Below are 19,279 nucleotides of genomic sequence, written 5' to 3'. Positions count from 1 at the left end.
AACAAGCACAGGGAGGGTTACTGAGAAAATAGAAAAAAACCCTCATGCCTTAGTCCAATTTTTCATCACCATCTCAGATGCAAATTAGCAAGCTCTTTGGGGCGTGATGTATGGATTTTATTAAGTAACATGGGGCGGCAAACAAGATCACTGTTTATTGGGTAACTCTGTGCATTATTTGCATTTGGCATTTTTTTTCTCTACCGTTCTCTCCCTTGGTCCAGCGGGCATTGTAATGTGTTTCCGCAATTACGGTGGACCAGTGTTTTAATGGACCCAAGCACTGACATGGTTAAATATCGTATGCATAAACGAAACTCCCTTAAATTAGTTATTTATTGGGTAGAGTGCTTTACGTCATGGAGCACGCACCACTGTGCTGTAATTAACGATTAAGTGATGTTGGGACTGCACACAATTTTAACTGCAGCTAAAGTGAGTCTATTTTGTCAGGCAAATCAGAACAGATGCGTGCACCATCAATTTGCAATACTAACATTTTGTTTAAAAAGAGAAAAATTTTAGCTTCTGCTCAAACCAACCTCATGAGTATGAGTTCAGGATATAAGTAGAAGTTCTCACAAATAACAAAATTGGAATTTGTTTTTTAAATTCTCTCACTATTCTGGGCACTTCTGTATATTAATGAATAGCACCAAGGGTAAATTTGCCCCTTTCCCGTGTATTAAAAGTCCATATTGATGTCATGCCCACTGTGAGAATGGTCTTAACCAAACAAACTTCCTCAACAGTGAATACATATAAATTTTTAACAGCAAAAAGTCTGGAACATATCCATATGCTCCCTAAAGTCTCTACGCACACATCCCCTTGAGTAGACATTGGACGTTTCTTGCTCTGATTGCGATTATCAAAAGACAGGCGAGTCGCATCAAGTACATGTAGGCACACAAAGTTTTGACAGGTCTGACTACTGGTTACTGACTCAACCGATTATTCACCAAAAACAAATTGTTTTTTGACCTTTTTTCCCCATTACAAAGCACTTTTATGATTGCCATCTGTCCAGTGTGACCATGTATGCACCTACCACAGGTTTCTCCAAATTGAGTGATAACACGCACTGAACAGGTACATTTGTACATGTACATGTCGTTTCCTGTGAACCTGTTATTGCTTATAAATACTTGATAAATGACAACTATTGGGAACAAAGGGATAAAAATGTTTCAAAATGAATCAAACAAAAACAACAGTTATTTTTATTTTGTATCAAATTATGTGACAGGGTACATTGCACATACATGATCCATGAACATACATGTGTAGGTGTGCTACAATACCGTCCATGCACTCAAAAGAATTTCTCAAACCATTCCTTTGAATGTCACTTTTGAAATTTGTGTTTTGCGAAGTGACTTGACACAAATTGACTCAACAACCCTTGCCACATCAAAACCACTCAAAATAAGAATAACATCTTCACACTCCTGCAGATCAAATGGCGATGCTCTCTAGTGGCAGCACTGTGTTACAACAACCGTGACACTCCCACCGCACAGCAAATTCCATGGGGCGGCCATCGCAGGATCTGGGATTTCTGATGCACAAAATGTTAATTTCCTTTCCTGAAAAAAACAAGGGCGATGGATCTGTCCCCGAAAATCCCTGCATCAGGAAGCATAAACAGCCTCAGACCAATGGAGCGCAGAGGCTCACCGACGAGAAATCAAAATTTTATCCCGAATCAATACACCACGGTTGGGAGGCTTGGCGCGTGGGGCCAAAAGAAAAATCGCTAGTGAGTCTCTAGGGTAACATCCCAGGGATCTTGGGAGGATTTTACAGCCTTTCCCCTTCTATCGTTGTGCTTTATTGAGTAATTTAAATTTCAATCAGGAGTGTCACTTGGGAGCCAAACTTGAAGGAATCCACATTAAAATCCGTCCCAAACCGCAATGGTTATTTCAACAAAGGTGCCAATTTGGAATAAAAATAACCTCACTCATTAGTCATGCACGACAGGCTAAAGAAAATAACCCAAATAAGAGTGCCTTGAAGCAGGGCAGTAGAAAGGGGTGTTAAAAAAAAAAGAAAAAAAATTCTGTTGGACCGGAGAGGTAATTTCTTTGTGCCGTGCACAAAATGAAACCTTTTTGAAACACAGTAACATTTGCAGCAACAACGACTGTTTGTTTTCTTTTTTACGACTTTGCTACGGTGCATGTAAAAAAACACTTTTGAAGTTGCAACAAAACAGCCCACCACTGCAAGCTTCAGATGGTCCATGGTCCATCTAAAACAAAATCACCACTAAAATGCCTCCACATGTTGTAACAAACCCTTATATCAAACAGCTACATGTACTTGTACATGCACATGTAGCAAAATGAAACATGGCCAAGATACTCTCACAACCAACACAGTTCAAGACTTACACATGTGCACTTAAATTTGTTCACTTGGTTTCATGTACATGAATATGAAGTGCGTACACATTCCGACAAAGGGATGGAGAGAGAGAGTGAAGACAAGGAAAAAGGAGGGAAACAGATGGGGGAAAAAAAACCAAAAATGTACACGAGAAACACTCTTCCTGGGTAATTTCTTTTCTTTGTGGAAGGTTTCCTAGTCAGAAACTATAATTTCCAAAGAGTGAATGGCAAGTGCCAGCACATCTGAGTCATAAACACTTTATGGGGGATAAAAACTAAATGGTAACCACTTAAGTTGAGAAGTGGGGGTACACAGATGTTTTATCTAATGAATATAATATCATGGAATAAAACTGCAATAAAAGTTTCAATGTACATAAAATATTTGAACTTTTGTAATCACACTTGTATTCCGGGGTCATATGGTAATAATACAAGAGTGATCTACTGGTACAGTAAAACTGGGCTTTTTCCTCACTCAAGGTAATCTGCAACATTTTTACGGACTTTTTAACCAATTTCTTGGTAACTTTATGAGTGACACAGTAAGTAATATCTGTGTCCTTACTCTATGGTAATGACAGAAGCAAACCTCACGATCCTACTCCGTAGTCCAAATCTAACGATAAACATACTGGATTTGTGGAGGGCACCAAAAGCAATTAACTTGTATCCTCATTACCTGGCAAGTCTTTATTACAACATGCAGCCGTGGGTTTTTAATTCCAAAAATCCATACACACATCTGGCCAGGTTTTGTAAGCCACACATGTGCACACACCATGCTCACACTCACAGCCTCATTCTTTGCCCAAATAAGCTGAGTTTCCATTGCAACACCTAGTTATGTCACAATAACCAGTGTATGAGTTACACATTTGCATACTCAATAATAAAAAAAACCCCAACCAGAACCTATCTACCAATCATAACAGTATTTGCTATGGGTGCTGGTAAGCCCCCCACTCAGCAACCTTCTGCACCTATTGTCCCACAGATCAATATATACACAGAGAATTACTATGACAACAGCGGCAGACATTGTAACTGGACAATGCCACCTCCCACAGACCACACTGAAAAAAAAGGCTAAACAGCCTTCTTTCCCCAGCGCACCAAACATTTGCTTGATGATTAATTCAATAGAGTGCATTATCAGGGGTTATGTAACCAAAGTTGATTTTAGCTTTGCACTAAAAAGCTTATTATTCACCCTGGAATATTCTCTCTCTCTCTTTTTTTGTTGAGAGTATGACGCGTTGGATTTCTAAGTATTTTTTAAGTGACCAGGCAAACAGATGTACGGTTACGCTTGAACAAAATTACTGGCTGTCACCCAATCTTTCCCCAAAAAGTCTACAATAAAACCACTTTTGATGTTTTGATTGGTACACTGTGAAGTACAGTATGCAGTGCTTAAGGTACCTGTATATCTGCACATGTATACTGATGTCATCAAGATACTTGCCACTCTAATTTTCCAGAAGGCTGACATGGCTAATGGCGGTGGATAGCGAGCGGAACTACAAGTATTCTTTATGGAAATGTGATACAGTTTCAATTTACAAGCAAGACGGGCTGAAACCGGGGGTGCTCTCTTGTATTCCACATTGCACCCCTCTCCTTTTTTCCTTCTTTATCCTCGGATGGTAAAAACAACAACCAAAATCAATGCATGAACACTGGAAATAATGTGCATAAAAATAGGTCAAATGCACTAGCTGTTGGCAGCATCACACCCCAGTGCATAGTCAGTTATTTCTGCCTTTTATTCAAATGACAAAATTTAATCTATCCTATCATTTGCTTCATACATGTACACACAGTTCAGGTTGACGTCAGAGAGCCGTTGGCACTACCCTTATTTAATGCACGTCCATAACCCGAGTTTTAATTACAGATGCTGGGTATAAATACAGGTTGATGTAACACAGGGGGAATGTATGAAGGCCATTACAGGATTTTGTCAGTATCAGCTAAATAATTAAATTTCAAATAAATGATATACATGTACATGTATATACATGTATATATCCCCGTATGCTGCTGCATGCTCTGTACACTGGCCATGAACCACATGTTACTGTATCGGTTTCTGCGCAAGATAAGACCCTTTTCAATTAATAGAAAAAATCCACTTGGGAAATCCTTGTTACTTCAGTGGACTTGTGTTATCACAGTAAACAGTTTCTGATAGTTTTGTAAAAAGATGTATGTTTAGAGAATTTCACATGTATGTTCAAGTCAAAAGAATTGTGTACATTTCTTACATATTGCTATTATACGTACGTGTATGTATTCTGATCATGTTATGGCAGTTTTGAAATGATTCACCAATCCACGACAAAGTCTTTATCTGCAAAACCATCTGTATCATATATGTATGCAAGATGAATTTGGAGTATGGTACATGTGCTCTGTACCAACAAATTAGTGTAATTCATCATTACAAATAACACAAGTTTTTCACATATGGACAATATTCTCATGCTTAACATACTTCATAAAAGTAGCCATTCAAACAGCTTCGAATCTTGGACCTGTGGAAGAATATTTCTCACGAAAATGAGATCTTTCATTCAATTCTGTAAAGAGCCTATTCAGATGCAACCAATACACAGTTTAGCCTGAAGTACAGTACCGGTTTTTTTTATCTTCAAGAAATGATTTCCAGAATGGGCAATAAATCTATACGAAGCACAAAAGTTGACTGGGGAGTTTATATTTGGCTGTACTAAATAGCGTATCTCCTTTTTTCCCCCCAATGTAACTCGACTGGTTCCATACTTTTATGCTGCAGAAGTTAAACTTCACCATCACTACTATTCACATGAATACGTGTGCAAATGTACACGTACACAGATACATGTATATGCAAAACAAACACTTTGTAATCACATAAAAGTTGTATTAGACAAAAAAATCTTGCAAGTTGTCAATGTAACATAACATAAATATTCGCATCACAGAATTTGATTAGAAAAAAAAAATACCGGGACATTTTTCCTGTTCAATAGCACATTGAGCCTATAGGCTATTTCGTAAGTCCAAAGGTGGATTTCATTATGGTTATTTTTGTCCATCCTCTGTTTGATCATTAAATACAAAATGTGAGAAGTGTCTAACAGTTGACCCATATGGTTTGGATTCCTAAAACTGACAGTTTGTAATTATGTGTACAAAGCATTATAAAGACGAATGAAGAATGGGACCGGAGTGGGATTTGAACCTGCAACATCTGGGCTACTATAGCGGTGCTCTACCAACTGAGCTATCCAGCCCTAGGCTGGTGGCTCTTTACATTTGTGAACATCTTTGTTCGGGAGGTGCTAGTCAGAAGCCATGTAACCTGATAGCCAGGGATCGAGCCCCAATTACACGATGCAACCTGCTGCAGAAAAATGGAGACCCTGCTTAACCATCTGAAATCTGATATTGTATGAAAACATTCAACACATGTAGTACCTGCATACTGATTAATTGCATGTAACAAAATTTACATTGTGTATCTCAGGTGAACGTACATGTACAAGGTATTGTGTACATGTACATGTATATCAAATACAGCACATGTACATACAATGTACATGTATATGTACATATACAACTCTACATGTACGTAAATGTGAATCGAACGACCCACTGTTAATGTACATAAAATGAGCTTTGTACTTGTTAACGGGACTGCATTTAAGTTTCAAGTTAGTGGTACCTGACTTCTGTCATTCCAGAGTCTGGGGTAAGAGTGGTCGCATTCCAAAAAAGCAGAAAACAGCCAGCAAAATGCTGAAATTTAGAAAGTTCCCATAATTTTGTACAGACCAGGTGTACCTGTACCAAAAAGCTAAAATTCAGAGCGAAAATCGGAACAAAAACAAGTTGAAATCAGCTTAAAAACTGGATTCTCACACACAAGTATGGTAGCCCAACTAAGCTTTACAGTTTTAACTTGTGTGGAAAGAGGGCTTAAGCAGACAATCAGAGGGTTACTTTCAAAAAACACAAAGCTTTTTTACTTTGAAATATTGAAGACAACATGGCAGGGGCCTAAGATTAATAGGAGGCAGAATTCCCTAGCAAGTCTTCTCAACACAAACACTGCATGTATACAACTACATGTACGGTATATCACTCACTGTTGCCTTTTTTTTGCTATCAAAAAGGATTAATAATTAATTAGAAGAATGGAAATAAACATGAAAATGAACCTTGTCTTGGCCACATGGAATGCTTAGTTTCCTCCCTTTGCTCAGTGCATCTTGAATCTTGCACAAATTCATTGTATTCCCTCCCGAGTTAAGTATTTCATTTTTCACGGGAAAATCAACTCAGGATGCAGTACATGTAGAGTGTACAATAAATTTATGCAAGATTCAAGATTGTGCCAAACAGCTGCACCTGACTATTTTAAAGTGAAGATATCTTAAAAAAACCAACAACAACCAAACGAACAAAAACACCTAAAATCCCCCTAATATTAGAAGACCATGTTGGAGGACTGCTTGTTCACATTGCCAACATGTGGTAGCCCTAGTCAACACAAATTCTGTCAGAAGCTATCAGTTCAAAAACACTGAAAGTGATGCAATTCTACTTTTTTCTCCTGTCCTGAGTAATTCCCCAACATACCGGGTTATACTTCCTGATGACAATTTTTTTAACTACTTCTGTTAACCTTGTAAAATTTTGCATTGCTTGCCTCCTTCTTCATGTGAACCAAGTAAAACAAAATACCAGCAAGTAGGGCCTACCGGGTACGTGTACACCTGTCTAAAACATACATGTAGGCCTAGGCCCCGAAATACATGTAGCTCAATTGCAGAATACCCCACCACCGCACACGATCAACCTCATAGCCAAATACAGATCAAAGTATAACACTCTTCCCAAGGGATTTTCACCTTGTACAGTTGTACCCACGTTACCAGTCACTCCAGGGGTCTTTTTTTAGAGTGGTGGGGTGTTCTGCAATTACTCTTCTAAAATATCTCAGGGCAAAGTCCTGTTTTCTGATTAATTTGCATGACGGTATTGTAGCCAGGTCCCTAATTTCGCCATTTATTGTTAGGTCTGATTGGTTTCCACAGTTTTTGGCGAAATAAGGGACGTGGCGACGATATCATGGTCATGCATGTTATATGTTACGCATTAGGACTATGCACGATTAGGCCAAGCCTACACAGTTTGCAAATTAGCAATTTCAAGTAACACTGGTGGTAAGCCTAGTTGTAAACCTGCCTGTTCACATTCCTTTCATTTCAAGTCTTAAAAGTAAAACAGAGATGTGCAGAAATGACGTAAGCCAGTATTCCCGATGTACACAATGTAGCCTAGGCCTATCAATCATGACTATTTATTGACAGGCTAGGCTAACTAAAAAAAATCACTCACGACTTCCCGCATGAAACTTAGGATAAGTTCTTTCGAAAGATCACGTTCCGCACGAATTAGTCAAGCATTGTTGTCAAGTGTATGGTACGGTGCTTAGTTATAATGACTTCTTTAAACAGGCATGTTAGAAAATGATTTCCCCGTCCCCTAACACTTACCAAATTTTCGCATTCGTAGTACTAGTAAACTTACTTCAGCTCCAATTACGCCGTCAGGTTAGTGCGTAGGCCAACACGATCGATCTCGTCTGCTCGCATCGCATGCATGCATGTTGTTTCGGGAGCTCTTGCTCTTGCGCTGTGGAAAATAACAATGATGATTTTCAGCTGTTTGACTAGAAAGCTAGTTCCGTATTTTGCTGGTACTCATCATTCCGGACATTTTCGTTGATTAGTACGTGTTCTCGATTGTGAAACCAGCGGGAAAATTTGCGTGATGTTAAAAAAAAGCAAAATTGAAATGGACGTTACTTTTTACTCTAGAAAGTATGTTTCATTTGAAGAATACAGTTTTCTTAAATACCCTTTAAAAATTATATATTCAAATTGTCTCTTTTTTTATCGTATTTAACTTTTTTTTCAGTTTAAATATCTAACATAAAGTGAACGAGGCTCTTTGGGCCACAGGTCAAATCTACAGTCACCATGTCAACCCGCCATCTTGCAGTACACAATTTTGCACTTTTTCTGGGCAGCGTCGTCTGGTCAAGTTTATAATTTTGATCGAACGCTGCACGTGTGATCATTATGTCTGACTACTCGGAACAGGAATATGACGAGGACCAAGAAGGAGTCGAAGAGCCCGAGATGGGGGAGGAAGAGGGCGGAGAAGAGGAGGGAGCTGAGCAAGAAGAAGAAGAGGTCGGTAACCATGAGTAAGGTGGTAGGCGAGGGCGTAGGCCCAGGCCCTAATTTAAGTTTGACATATTTGGACTTTGTCATGTTTGTTGTCTGCTCCGTTCGGAGGTGTTGGTTTGGCGGTGTAAAGTTGGTTAGGCCGAAGCCTAGGCCTACTTATTCCTCGTTTGATGTTCGACATTCAATGTTGAACAAGTACAAAAGTAGGCCTAACCGTTTGACATAAATGAATATTTGATATAAAATATATTTGATATAAAATGAATCCCAATATTACTACATGTACATGCATGTTTCCTTTGGCAATTTGGCTAAGAACGAGCAAATTGAGTGCAAGACTTGACTTCAATGTGGATGAAAAAATATGTGTCGTACATGCATACATAGAGCGTGTACATGCACACTGTACATGCACCCACATACACCACCCGCAGACCACGTGCTCATGCTTTCTTGCCTTCAAGAAGAAATATGTTTTTTTTTCGTTTCATTCTGGATGATATACATGTAGTGAGCACGCAGCACAAGCCCCAAAATGGTTATAAGTCAACCTCGTCCCCATGGACTACCTCGTGCGAGAGTGCAGGCGCAATATGGCGGCTAACGATTGCCATGGGAATGAGGTTGATTACATGTGTGATCGATCACTGGTGAACAAGTATGGCTCCCTGTATTCATTTTGTTACAAGTTGATAGATGCATGCTGTAGTTTATTATTTATAAGTAAGGGAACCCGCCTGCCGGTGTTGATACATTTGAACCAAACGTCTGAACCCAGTGTGCATGTACTTTACTGCAGTGTATTTTCTATTTTGGACTTGGTTGATGGGGGAAAAAGCATGGGAAAAGACTGCATTTTAGGTCAGATTTTATTTTCACATTTTTCGGGATCTACATGTAGCTTACACAAGCGTCAAATTAAGTAGTGCACGGCTTGATTTGCACTGCCAGGCCGGGCTTGAAAAAATGGGCCGTGATTTCACAAAACTGGCCGTGCGAAACAAGGCTGCATGGCTCACTAGCTGAACACTGCTAAGGGGCAACTCTCCTTTCACTTTGCACAGGATTTGCATGTTTTCCTCTTTTTTGCTGCAACTTGATAAAGATAACTGCGACGTTTTGGTACAGTGTTGGATATATTCATCAGTTTCATAGTGCATTACATGTAAATAGTGAAATTTCAGGCACATTTGATGTAAAGGTTAAGAGTTTAGTCAATAATTCAGATTTGTCCCCTTTCAGACCTGTCTCGTGGGGTTTCTGCCTAAAGTGTCAAGTGGTGTCCGTATATGAACTCTTTCCAGCCTACATGTACATGTATTGTCCATGAAATAAGTAGAAAGCCCACAATAGAGGGGCCGACCTCTGTTTTTACATTTTTTAAATCCCCCTCCCCAACCCCTCTACCCCTCTATAATTTTTAATTATTTTTCACCTTGGTGTACAAAAAGGGCCAAAAATGTGATGGCATTAAAATAAAAATTACCATGTCAAATCTTAGTCTGGGCCTGCGCCAACATTGTCCTTGTGACTTCGTATTCATGAGGTGGGAATCACACCATTTTACAATTGCAGACTCCCCCCAAAAACCCCAATAAATTACTTTTAAAAAAATCCCTCCAGAGTTCCATAATTTCCACATCCATCTGCCACCTTAGATTATGTGCACAAAGATTATGGGTCACTGACAGTATTTTTTTAAGAAAAGTGAAAGTTTTTTCACTCCTAACTTAGTGTTACGATGTAGCCTACTCCATTAGATTTACACTTTTACTTTAGGTAGCACTTACATGTTTGTAAGTCATCTCACGGAAGATTTCTGGTGACTGGGTATGGAACTCTTTCTGAAAATTTTAATTTTATGTGGACTTAGCCTACATGTAGTTTTGAATGTAATAAAAAAACAGTGTGCCTTGACCTAATTACATGTACTAGCCCCATTATGGTTATTATTACATCTAGAAAGTTCCAGAGAACCCACTCACTGAAGACGCAGTTGGAGAATGCTTGTCCTTACTGGCTAAAATTGGCAGTGGTCTGGCCCATGCGTATGTCAGATTAGACATCAAAGACAGGTGAGTCATAGAGGACCAGTCAATAACTGTGACAACATTATTAAAAGCAGACTTAACTGTGCTTTGGAAGTTTGTTTCATTTTTTCTCAATTTGTAATTCCTCAGAGCAACATTAGTTTATTTCCCTGTTATAATTTAGTTTCTTTTGAATGACTTCAAATTCTTGATTTTGTGCCATAATTTATAGTCAGTTTTAAGTAATTCAGATAGCCATATACATGTACATGTAATTTGTGATTTTGAATTTTTACAGGGAAATAACAGACATTGGTATTCTGAGTTCCTTCATTCATCTTCGTTACGTGGACCTGTCAATGAACATGCTCCGTGACATTTCACCTCTGAACTCTCTGACCCACCTGCTGACCTTAAAGTGTGAGCGTAACCTCCTTCAGTCAGCTAAACTGGATGAGTTGCCCTACCTACAGGTGGCAAGCTTTGCCAACAACAGGATTACCGCCACAGAAGGCATCAACCATCCTCTCCTGGAATCACTCAACCTGTCCTGTGAGTGAAAGTTCTGTCCTGTTTCATATCTCCTTTCTTCTTACTGTACTGATCCAGACTTTAAGTCAAAAAACAATTCTTTATTCTTTATTGTCCAGAAAACTTGGAAATTCTTCTTGTTCGATTTACATGTACATACACGTTCAAATACTTGTATAATATAGCATCACAGTATTAATTAATTAATTTGGGACAACTATTTTGATTGTTTATCCGTCATACATTCAATAACAGGAGTTTGTCAAGTTTCAGTTGATCAAAGTTTAAAAAGAGGATTGATAGTATTTAAGAATTTTACATTAGAGTGTACGACCATCGTAAGGTTAAAATTACCATTACGATACCGGTTTGGATGACTTGTTGAGGAGACGGATTGAGAGTGGGACAATAAATTTCTCAGACCAACATGGGGCTTTGAGGGGAAAAAATGTTGAACATATTCCACACTGATTTACAGACTCAATATATGTACGTGTAGCTACAGAATTTTCTCAAAGTCCCATAAATCAAAGAAGACTTTTGGAGTTTTTCACCACCCAAGTTGAAGATGGCAATTTGAAGTATGAATTGTGTTTTCTTAATTAAGCAGTGAGCATTTTCCACAGTAGCATGAAACCAAGTAGTTATTTAGTTGAGGCATTAGACTTGATTGGTGTACATGAAACTTCTTTCCAATTTGGACCATTGGTGGTTTAATGACATGGATTTATTTGGGGGGGAAGGATACCGAAAGAAACTTGGTACCATCATTTCTTTTGTCACACTATTAGAAATTTACCTTAAAGTCTAAAGTGTCCGTAAACACGTACATGAACTTTTCAGCGAGTTGGACAATTACCTAATCAGTCAAGTAAGAATATGTAGAGCTACATGTAAGTGTATATGTCCGTGTATATCACAACTCTTTGTTCTCGTTGATTTTCCAGACAATTTCAACAAAGTTGTCATTTTTATGTTCAGTCACTAGAAGCGATGTTTCAGTTCCATACCTTTCTGTGTCAGTATTATGATTGTTTCTCAACTAAAGTGATTTTGATGCACTGTTCAACATACATGTACCCGGTATGTCAGTTATAAAATTCTGTTTCCAAGTATTTATATTGCTGTCTTACGTGTACATCAGACCAACTCAGAACATGCATCCAAAAAATGCACGCTTTTTTGGGGGGGGAGGGTACTTTTTGCCTGTTACATTTGTGTTGTTTTCATTTCTAGTCAACGAAATAAGTGTAATCAGTGGACTGGAACCCTCCAGGCTTGGGCGGTTGCATACCCTGGAGTTAAGAGGCAACAAACTAACAACTACAGCTGGAATCTACCTGCCCAACTTGAAAAACTTATTTTTGGTAAGTTAACATCATGCACAAATCTGTCAGAAAAAGAATGGAAATCAGCACTATTGAATCCTAACCCAGTAAAATACTACATAATATATGCTGATTATGCTCACACCTTGCTTACAGAAGCAACACAAAGGAAATTCACAAGATTATAGTTTTTATAATGCTTGTATTTAACGACTCTTGGCAAACATTTTCAACCGTTTCTATTTGAAAGCTAGTGAAAATTTTGTACCGAACAAAGTGTGCCAAAACGTAAACCTTTTATGAGAACTGTTTCATTTATATCCACAGTTGAATAAACATAAATATGTTATGTTCAGGTTACATGTTGAAAGTGAAAGTCAATATGTAATAATGTAATACTATATTTTGTGAAAACAAGTTACATTTTGAAGATAATATTGACCATAATTTTGCTAGTCGCCTCTCTGGATCAGGCCAAATGTTATTTGGAGTCCCCTGTGAAAATCTCTGCCAGGGACCAATTTTGTGCAGGCAGAAAGAGGAATCAATGTCATTGAAACAAAATTCAAAACCAGGAAAATGTCACAAAGGCCCTAACACCAGTAAATGATACCAGTATGTTCCCGTAGAACAACACTGTTTTCGACCTTGTGTTTTACGGTTGAAACTGCTTTTCAACACTGTTAACATTCAGGGGTTTCACCCATAGTACCACGGTTGCAAACACTATCACTTTATTTCCTCCCCAAGTCATTCTTTCATTGAGCAACTAGATTTCAATGTGTTGTTGTTCTGCCTATTCTCACAGTAAACCTTTCTGATCGAATCTCTCCTGTACTTCCTTTTTTGCATAATCTGCAAAGTACAAAATGGCACCGATGTATCCTTGACATGTCATATATTTGACTTTTTCTTAGCCAAACTCAGCCTTATTTCCTTGTGCTGTTATGTAATCGACTTAGCACTTACTGAATCACCAGTTTTGAAAATTGGTATATTTAGTGTTCCTTGTGGCATACTTTGAGGGTGCTTAATCATCATTTCCTTTAGTCTTTGAAGATTGCTGGTCATAGTGTACTGAGAAACGTGTATCTCAAACTGTGACAAATGTAACAAAACAAACCCAATTATAGCCAGTGAGAAGGTCCATAAAAATAAAATTGTTCATAGAAGTATCCAATTGCTGTCAAGAACTCCTGATGGCCTTATTTTGGGTGGGTTCATGTTTCAAGTGTGAAATGTAAATGTAACCTCACCTGGACCTGCACTTTAGAGTATTTAATGTTACTGTCACCTGTCAATCAAATTCGACCATTTCAAAGAAAGTATCAATCTGCAGATAGAGTCATTATACGGTATTACAAGATCATGTTAACAAAGAATGTAGAAAATAATTAAGTGAATGCAAAAGAAATTCCTAAATAAAAACAAGCACATATACATGTATAAAGTCAGAAAGTGGTAAACAGAGACATTCAAGGACGTGCTAAGCTCATGGGGGCCAATTTCATAGAGGTGTTAAGTGCAGAAATAAGCTTAGCACAGAAACTATTTGCTTAGCTACAAAGTAGGTTACCAGCCAACATGCAGTGCACTGTACATCTACAAGGGGCTCCTTGAATTGAATCCTACTGGTAAACACAATCAGAACACTGGCACAAAATATGTAACAAGGAAGGAAGGTAAGACACAAAAAAGCCAGCTTTGGAGATGGTCCACATATAAGTAAACAGAAAATGATTCAACATGTATATTGATGATTGAAATCAGGACACAGAAAAAAAACTTGCAGTTGGAGAATTTCATCATTGGGAGTTAAGTTGAAGTACTGGCAATCACTTGTCATGAAATCACTTGACCCTGAGAATCGTTACATACATGTACATACCATGTATACCCAGAAGCTAAATTGCAAGAGATCTGATTTAATTTGGACTTCATTTCCTGTTCATAACACGCTACCTCTCTGTGTAGATACATGTTATTCACACTGGTATTGTCATAAAAGACATAGGAACCTGTAAAGGAAATAAGCGTTAAAAAATTATTCGCTTGCATTCTTTCCCTGATTGATAGCAAAGGAAATGAGATAACCGAATAGCTCATTTTAACAAGGATTGAGAATTTGTCCCTTTTGAAATAGGCTTTGTACATTGATATTTTACTGAATATGTTTCATACACCAGTACTTATTTTATGCAAGAGTTCTTCACATTTGTTCACAACTCAGTCATTCAGTTTCCTTAGCAGTAATGCGAAAATTATTATTATGATTACTATGGTTTATTTGATTGTTCATAGCAGCCTGCAGGCTGAGTTGAGAGCAGCTTACACAGGATATTAAAATGACAAAGGTTGTAACACCGAAATTAATATACTTCTAATATTACCATAAAAATTGTCAAATAAAAATGTGATTGCTCATAAAAGAATGAAAGAAATACAACCGAAACAGATTGCACTATCACAACAGGAAAAGCCAAATAACCTGATTAACAAAACAGACTAGAGGACAAAAACACATGCCCCACCTAGAAGCCAACAAATCAAAACCTGACATCACCAACCAACAAACATATACATACAAAGAAAGCCAGTCAAAAAAAAACGGGATGGGGGGATTACAATTACACTTACATAGACATTGCCTATAGATAAAGATTACTTGGTGTTAGATGGCAGGGGTGGAGCAGATGAATTCAAGAGTCAAGGAAGGTAAGGAATTGGGCTGTCATTGAAATGATTGGTTTTACGTGAGCATTCTTCAAGTTTTCTGCTAGATCTAAGATTCATTATATTTCCAGCATTTACTCTGAACATGATCTGCAGCATTATAGAATATTACAGGGCCAAGTTGAGTGCCCTGTGGATTGAACACCACCAGTGAGTGTTTGCCACTCTGAAAGGGCTTGTTTGTACCTTGACCTTTGTTCATGGTCAGTCAAGAAGTTTGTGATCCACCGAACAATAATGGGGGCACATGATGGCTATTTCATGGTTCACACCGTATCAAACGCTTTTGTGAAGCCTGTAATTACAAGCGTGGATATGTTATTAGGAACACCAGAAAGTCTGCTGAAAGTAAACGGATTCAAAGTGTAGGAAAGGGATTCAAAGTAATTTAAAGAAAATGCCAGTGTTTCAAGTCATTCAATTTAGAAAATAAATCTGATGTTAAGTTCCTTGCAAGTTACTCTCAACGTACATTGTACATGTCGTCAATGAAATGTACCCAGCCAAAGGTGCAGCTTTCTGTCATAGAAAAAAAGTGTCCCTTAAGTCTGACATTTTAGCCGTAATGAAATCACGCTTTCATCAGATTAATGAATTCATGGTGATTTAATAAATTCCCTAAATTCCATTCAGCATTAGGCCCACTTTTTTTCTCTGAAAACACTCATTTGTAATTACCAGGCAAATATCCTTGGGGCACCTGAGAATTGTGCATGGACACGTCCATGTTTTTGATCCATTATGCAAATATCCTCCCCACTAAACCAAATGACTGAGAGGCTTACAGTCTCAGGGTCCCCCCCTCAAAAAAAGCTAAACACGCAATCATAGCCTTGTGCAAATTGACAGTCTAAATCATGTTAGAAATTCACAAGAATGGAAGGCACCAAAAGATGGGAATGCATAATCCTATTTCCCGGGAGGCGGATGAAATCTAGCGGAAGCCAGGAATGTGCTTTCAAATTAATATTCTTAATTATCATTGTGCACCCTGTTTGCACTTGGGCAAATTGTCATTGTATATGCTTATTGCACAAGCATTTGATGTAAGGTAGATTCTGTAAAGGAATTCAATTTATGTCCTTACTGTATATTTTGCTTTCTTTTCTTGTCTTTGTTTTTTTAATCCACACAAATAATTGTTGCTGGAAAGGCTTCAATCAAAGTTAAATTCAATTTTTGTCAGTGGACTAATTGATTCTGTGATTTTTTTTCTTTGTTATGCTAGGTGTTGCATCATTTATTCATGTGACTACTTAAATTGATGAATCTGTGAATGACCTATTTGGGCGTCTGGTTTGAAGGGGTGTAGTGCTAATGATGACCAAAGTTTCCAATTTTCAGAGCTTTTTCTATTTGTTAGATTGCCTTCATTCTAACAAAATCTCCTTGACTTCATTTTACAGGCTGGAAACCTCATCACCAAAGTGGAGGGGCTTGAGCGTCTAGAGCACCTGACCACGCTGCATCTCCGTGACAACCAGATTGAGAAGCTGGACGGCTTTGCAGAGAGCATGAAGCAGTTGCAGTACATCAACCTGAGGGGCAACTCAGTGGCTGACGTCAAAGAGACGGCCAAGCTGAAATGTCTACCCATGTTGAGGGCGCTCATCATGTCAGGTGTGTGACCTTTTCTCCCCAAATGTCAAATCTATCTGTCTTGGGCATTTTCTGAAATGCTCCGCCATGGCTTTGAAGTGTTTACAATGTTGAAACCAGATGGAACTGAGAAATCCAAACTGTGGCCGCGGATTAGCTGTGTTGAGCTTAAGGGCTACTAATCAGGGGAATAAACTGTGCAAAATTGAATCCTACTCTAGAGCATTTGGCAAACCCCTTTCTCTTGCATCCATCAGTTCAGTGTTGGGGGAACCGTCAGTTCAGTGTTGGGGGAACCGTCAGTTCAGCGTTGGGGGAACCGTCAGTTCAGTGTTGGGAGAAATTGCAACAAATTGGTCCGTAAGGAAAGTAGAATTGGTAATATGGACATAGTGAGCAACGCAGTGTTAGAAGATTACAGGACACTCAGTAGTGCACATGCACCGAGCTTCCAGTTTCAGTGTGCAGAGTGATCAAAGTTAGTTTTCAATTGAATGAGCACAAATGAACTCCTTACCAAATGAGAACAGAAATGAGTACAGGCCCACAGTGGAAGTGCAGTGTGTTAAACCACCCCACAGGAAGGGCCAACTGTTAGCATCTGGGTCCGTTTTTTTTTTTCTTACTCTGGTAGAGTGTCCCTGTTCAGATGAGGATGATTACAGGATGGAAGTTCTCATCAACATCCGACGCGTGGAGAGACTGGACAAGGATGAGTACAATGAGGAAGAAAGACAGGAGGCCGAGGAACTGTATGAGCAAAGGAGGGCGGAAGAGTTAGCTGCAGAGGTAAGATATAGATCCACGGTTAGTCGGGCACTTTGACCGAGAGCTGTTTGTGTATTGTGCTCATGAGCCAGGGCTCGACCAAGAGAGGGCGCAATTTTCCTAGCCTAGTGCATGCTCTCTCTGGTGGGGAACTGCACTTCGTTGGTTCACAAACGACTATGAAATGCACACATTATGGTCACGTCACTACCAGCAAATCAACACTCGCCATCAGTGTGGCTCTTTTCGATCAATGAGGGGGGTGCTTAGGAGGGGGAGGAGCTACATGAGCTGTGGTGGGTGGGAGTTAGCCTCAGAGATTGGTATTGGTAACTCATAAAAGTTGTCCCACTAATTAGGTGTATGCCGTTTGGTTTGTTCATCTTTTTATGTCCAGGGAACGGAAGAGGTCATTCACTCGGACACTGAAGATGCATGAAATATTTTTTTTACTGATCGGCACGTCAAGTGCAACTTGCATCCTAGTTATTAAACTTGGAAGGCAGCAAAAATTATGCATCTTCTCTATGAGATACTAGGACTTTGGTGGGATCGTCTTTCAGTGTGATTAAAGTTTTTTTTCCAGCTTTGTAATGAATTCAATCCCTGAATAAGAGTTATTAAATACTCATTCTCCTGTGGAGGTGACAACGTGAAACTACCCAAAACTCACCATGACTTAGTGGTAGTCATAAAGTGAGCCCTCTTGTGGCCAATCACAGAAATTTAAAAGTTAGCAAGCATTGGAGACTGGAATCACCTGTACATTTGTGGACATGTGCATACCTTTTTATAAAGAAGCAGACACTGACTGCAACAGCTTAACATTGCTTTTGCTACATTTGTGTGCCGTATATCTAGGGTTGCAATTTACAAGTATTCTTGCTCAATATACGCTACTCCAAAAAGTTAACGACCACTTTTTTCGTAACTAGTAGTTTTTTCCAAGCAATGAGGGGGGTCTCGTTCTTCCATTTTTTGTTTGTCCAGACGGTGTTCTCATTGGAATAAAATTTTTTACAAATGTTTCTAAACATCAAATGCACATTTTCAGTAGAAAAATATCTCGCATAAAAAAAAAGCATACACAAAATAAAAAGTGGTCCTCCTTTTTCAAGTAGTATAGAACTTTCAGTGCACCAGAAAGAGCAGAAATTTAACGAAGCCATTTTTCAGTGAAGATTGATATTTTGATGGATCTTGAGACAGTTTTTACACATCTTCGATTCTGGTCTACAGCGCGAGAACATAGCTCCATGATGATCGGCATATATAAATTATTGCTTTTTGTACATAATGGTCTGTAAATACATTTGACAATGTTTGTACCTGCTCCTGATAATCTGTTCTTACCATTGTGAATATAAATTAAATTGGAAAACTTTTTAAAAACAGTTGAACTTTCATGAGTAGTTTTTAAATTTGCTTTTCCAGCCTGAAATTTTTCAAATATGTTTACAACATTTTAGGACTGCAAAACCGTGCAAACATTTTTTTAATGTGTAAGTGCCATCTTTATTGGGGAAGAAACATCCTTTAGGAAGTCTACAGATGACATATTGTACGACTCTTTACAACTTACTAGGGGTATTAGTAGCATTACTTTTCCCTGTCTGACCACCAATTGTTTTTGAGATTTCTGACCT

General features: G+C 38.6%; 2 protein-coding genes across 6 annotated transcripts in view; one reads left to right on the top strand and one right to left on the bottom strand.

Moving 5' to 3' along the window:
• Positions 1–8,118, bottom strand: part of casz1 (castor zinc finger 1) — a 63,381-nt gene extending 55,263 nt beyond the window's left edge. For 3 of the 5 annotated variants that reach the window (XR_015427928.1, XR_002598176.2, XM_022234556.2), the window contains exon 1: positions 7,946–8,115. The gene's annotated coding sequence lies outside the window, so the exon portion shown is untranslated. Of the gene's footprint in view, positions 1–7,945 lie in introns of all 5 variants that reach the window. The other 2 variants (XM_022234558.2, XM_022234561.2) reach the window with 2 other exon arrangements.
• A 295-nt stretch (positions 8,119–8,413) lies between these two features.
• On the top strand, positions 8,414–19,027 carry lrrc23 (leucine rich repeat containing 23). The gene is made up of 7 exons (XM_022234427.2): positions 8,414–8,647; positions 10,607–10,719; positions 10,973–11,226; positions 12,442–12,572; positions 16,673–16,886; positions 17,500–17,654; positions 18,031–19,027. The coding sequence occupies exons 1-7, from the start codon at positions 8,534–8,536 to the stop codon at positions 18,070–18,072; spliced, it is 1,023 nt and encodes a 340-aa protein (XP_022090119.2). The 5' UTR covers positions 8,414–8,533; the 3' UTR covers positions 18,073–19,027.
• The last annotated feature ends 252 nt before the right edge of the window (positions 19,028–19,279 follow it).

Source organism: Acanthaster planci, linkage group LG16 (genome assembly GCF_054643075.1).
Source record: "Acanthaster planci isolate LZ-2023a linkage group LG16, COTS_SCS, whole genome shotgun sequence".
NCBI classification, from domain to species: domain Eukaryota; kingdom Metazoa; phylum Echinodermata; class Asteroidea; order Valvatida; family Acanthasteridae; genus Acanthaster; species Acanthaster planci.
Note: the sequence above shows the minus strand (reverse complement) of the source record. Positions and strands in the feature narration are given on the sequence as shown.

Coding starts and splice junctions, on each gene's coding strand:
- lrrc23 (XM_022234427.2), top strand. CDS start 8,534: ATGTCTGACTACTCGGAACAGGAATATGACGAGGACCAAGAAGGAGTC. Junction 10,720..10,972: donor AGATTAGACATCAAAGACAG/GTGAGTCATAGA, acceptor GAATTTTTACAG/GGAAATAACAGACATTGGTA. Junction 17,655..18,030: donor CGGAAGAGTTAGCTGCAGAG/GTAAGATATAGA, acceptor TTTTATGTCCAG/GGAACGGAAGAGGTCATTCA.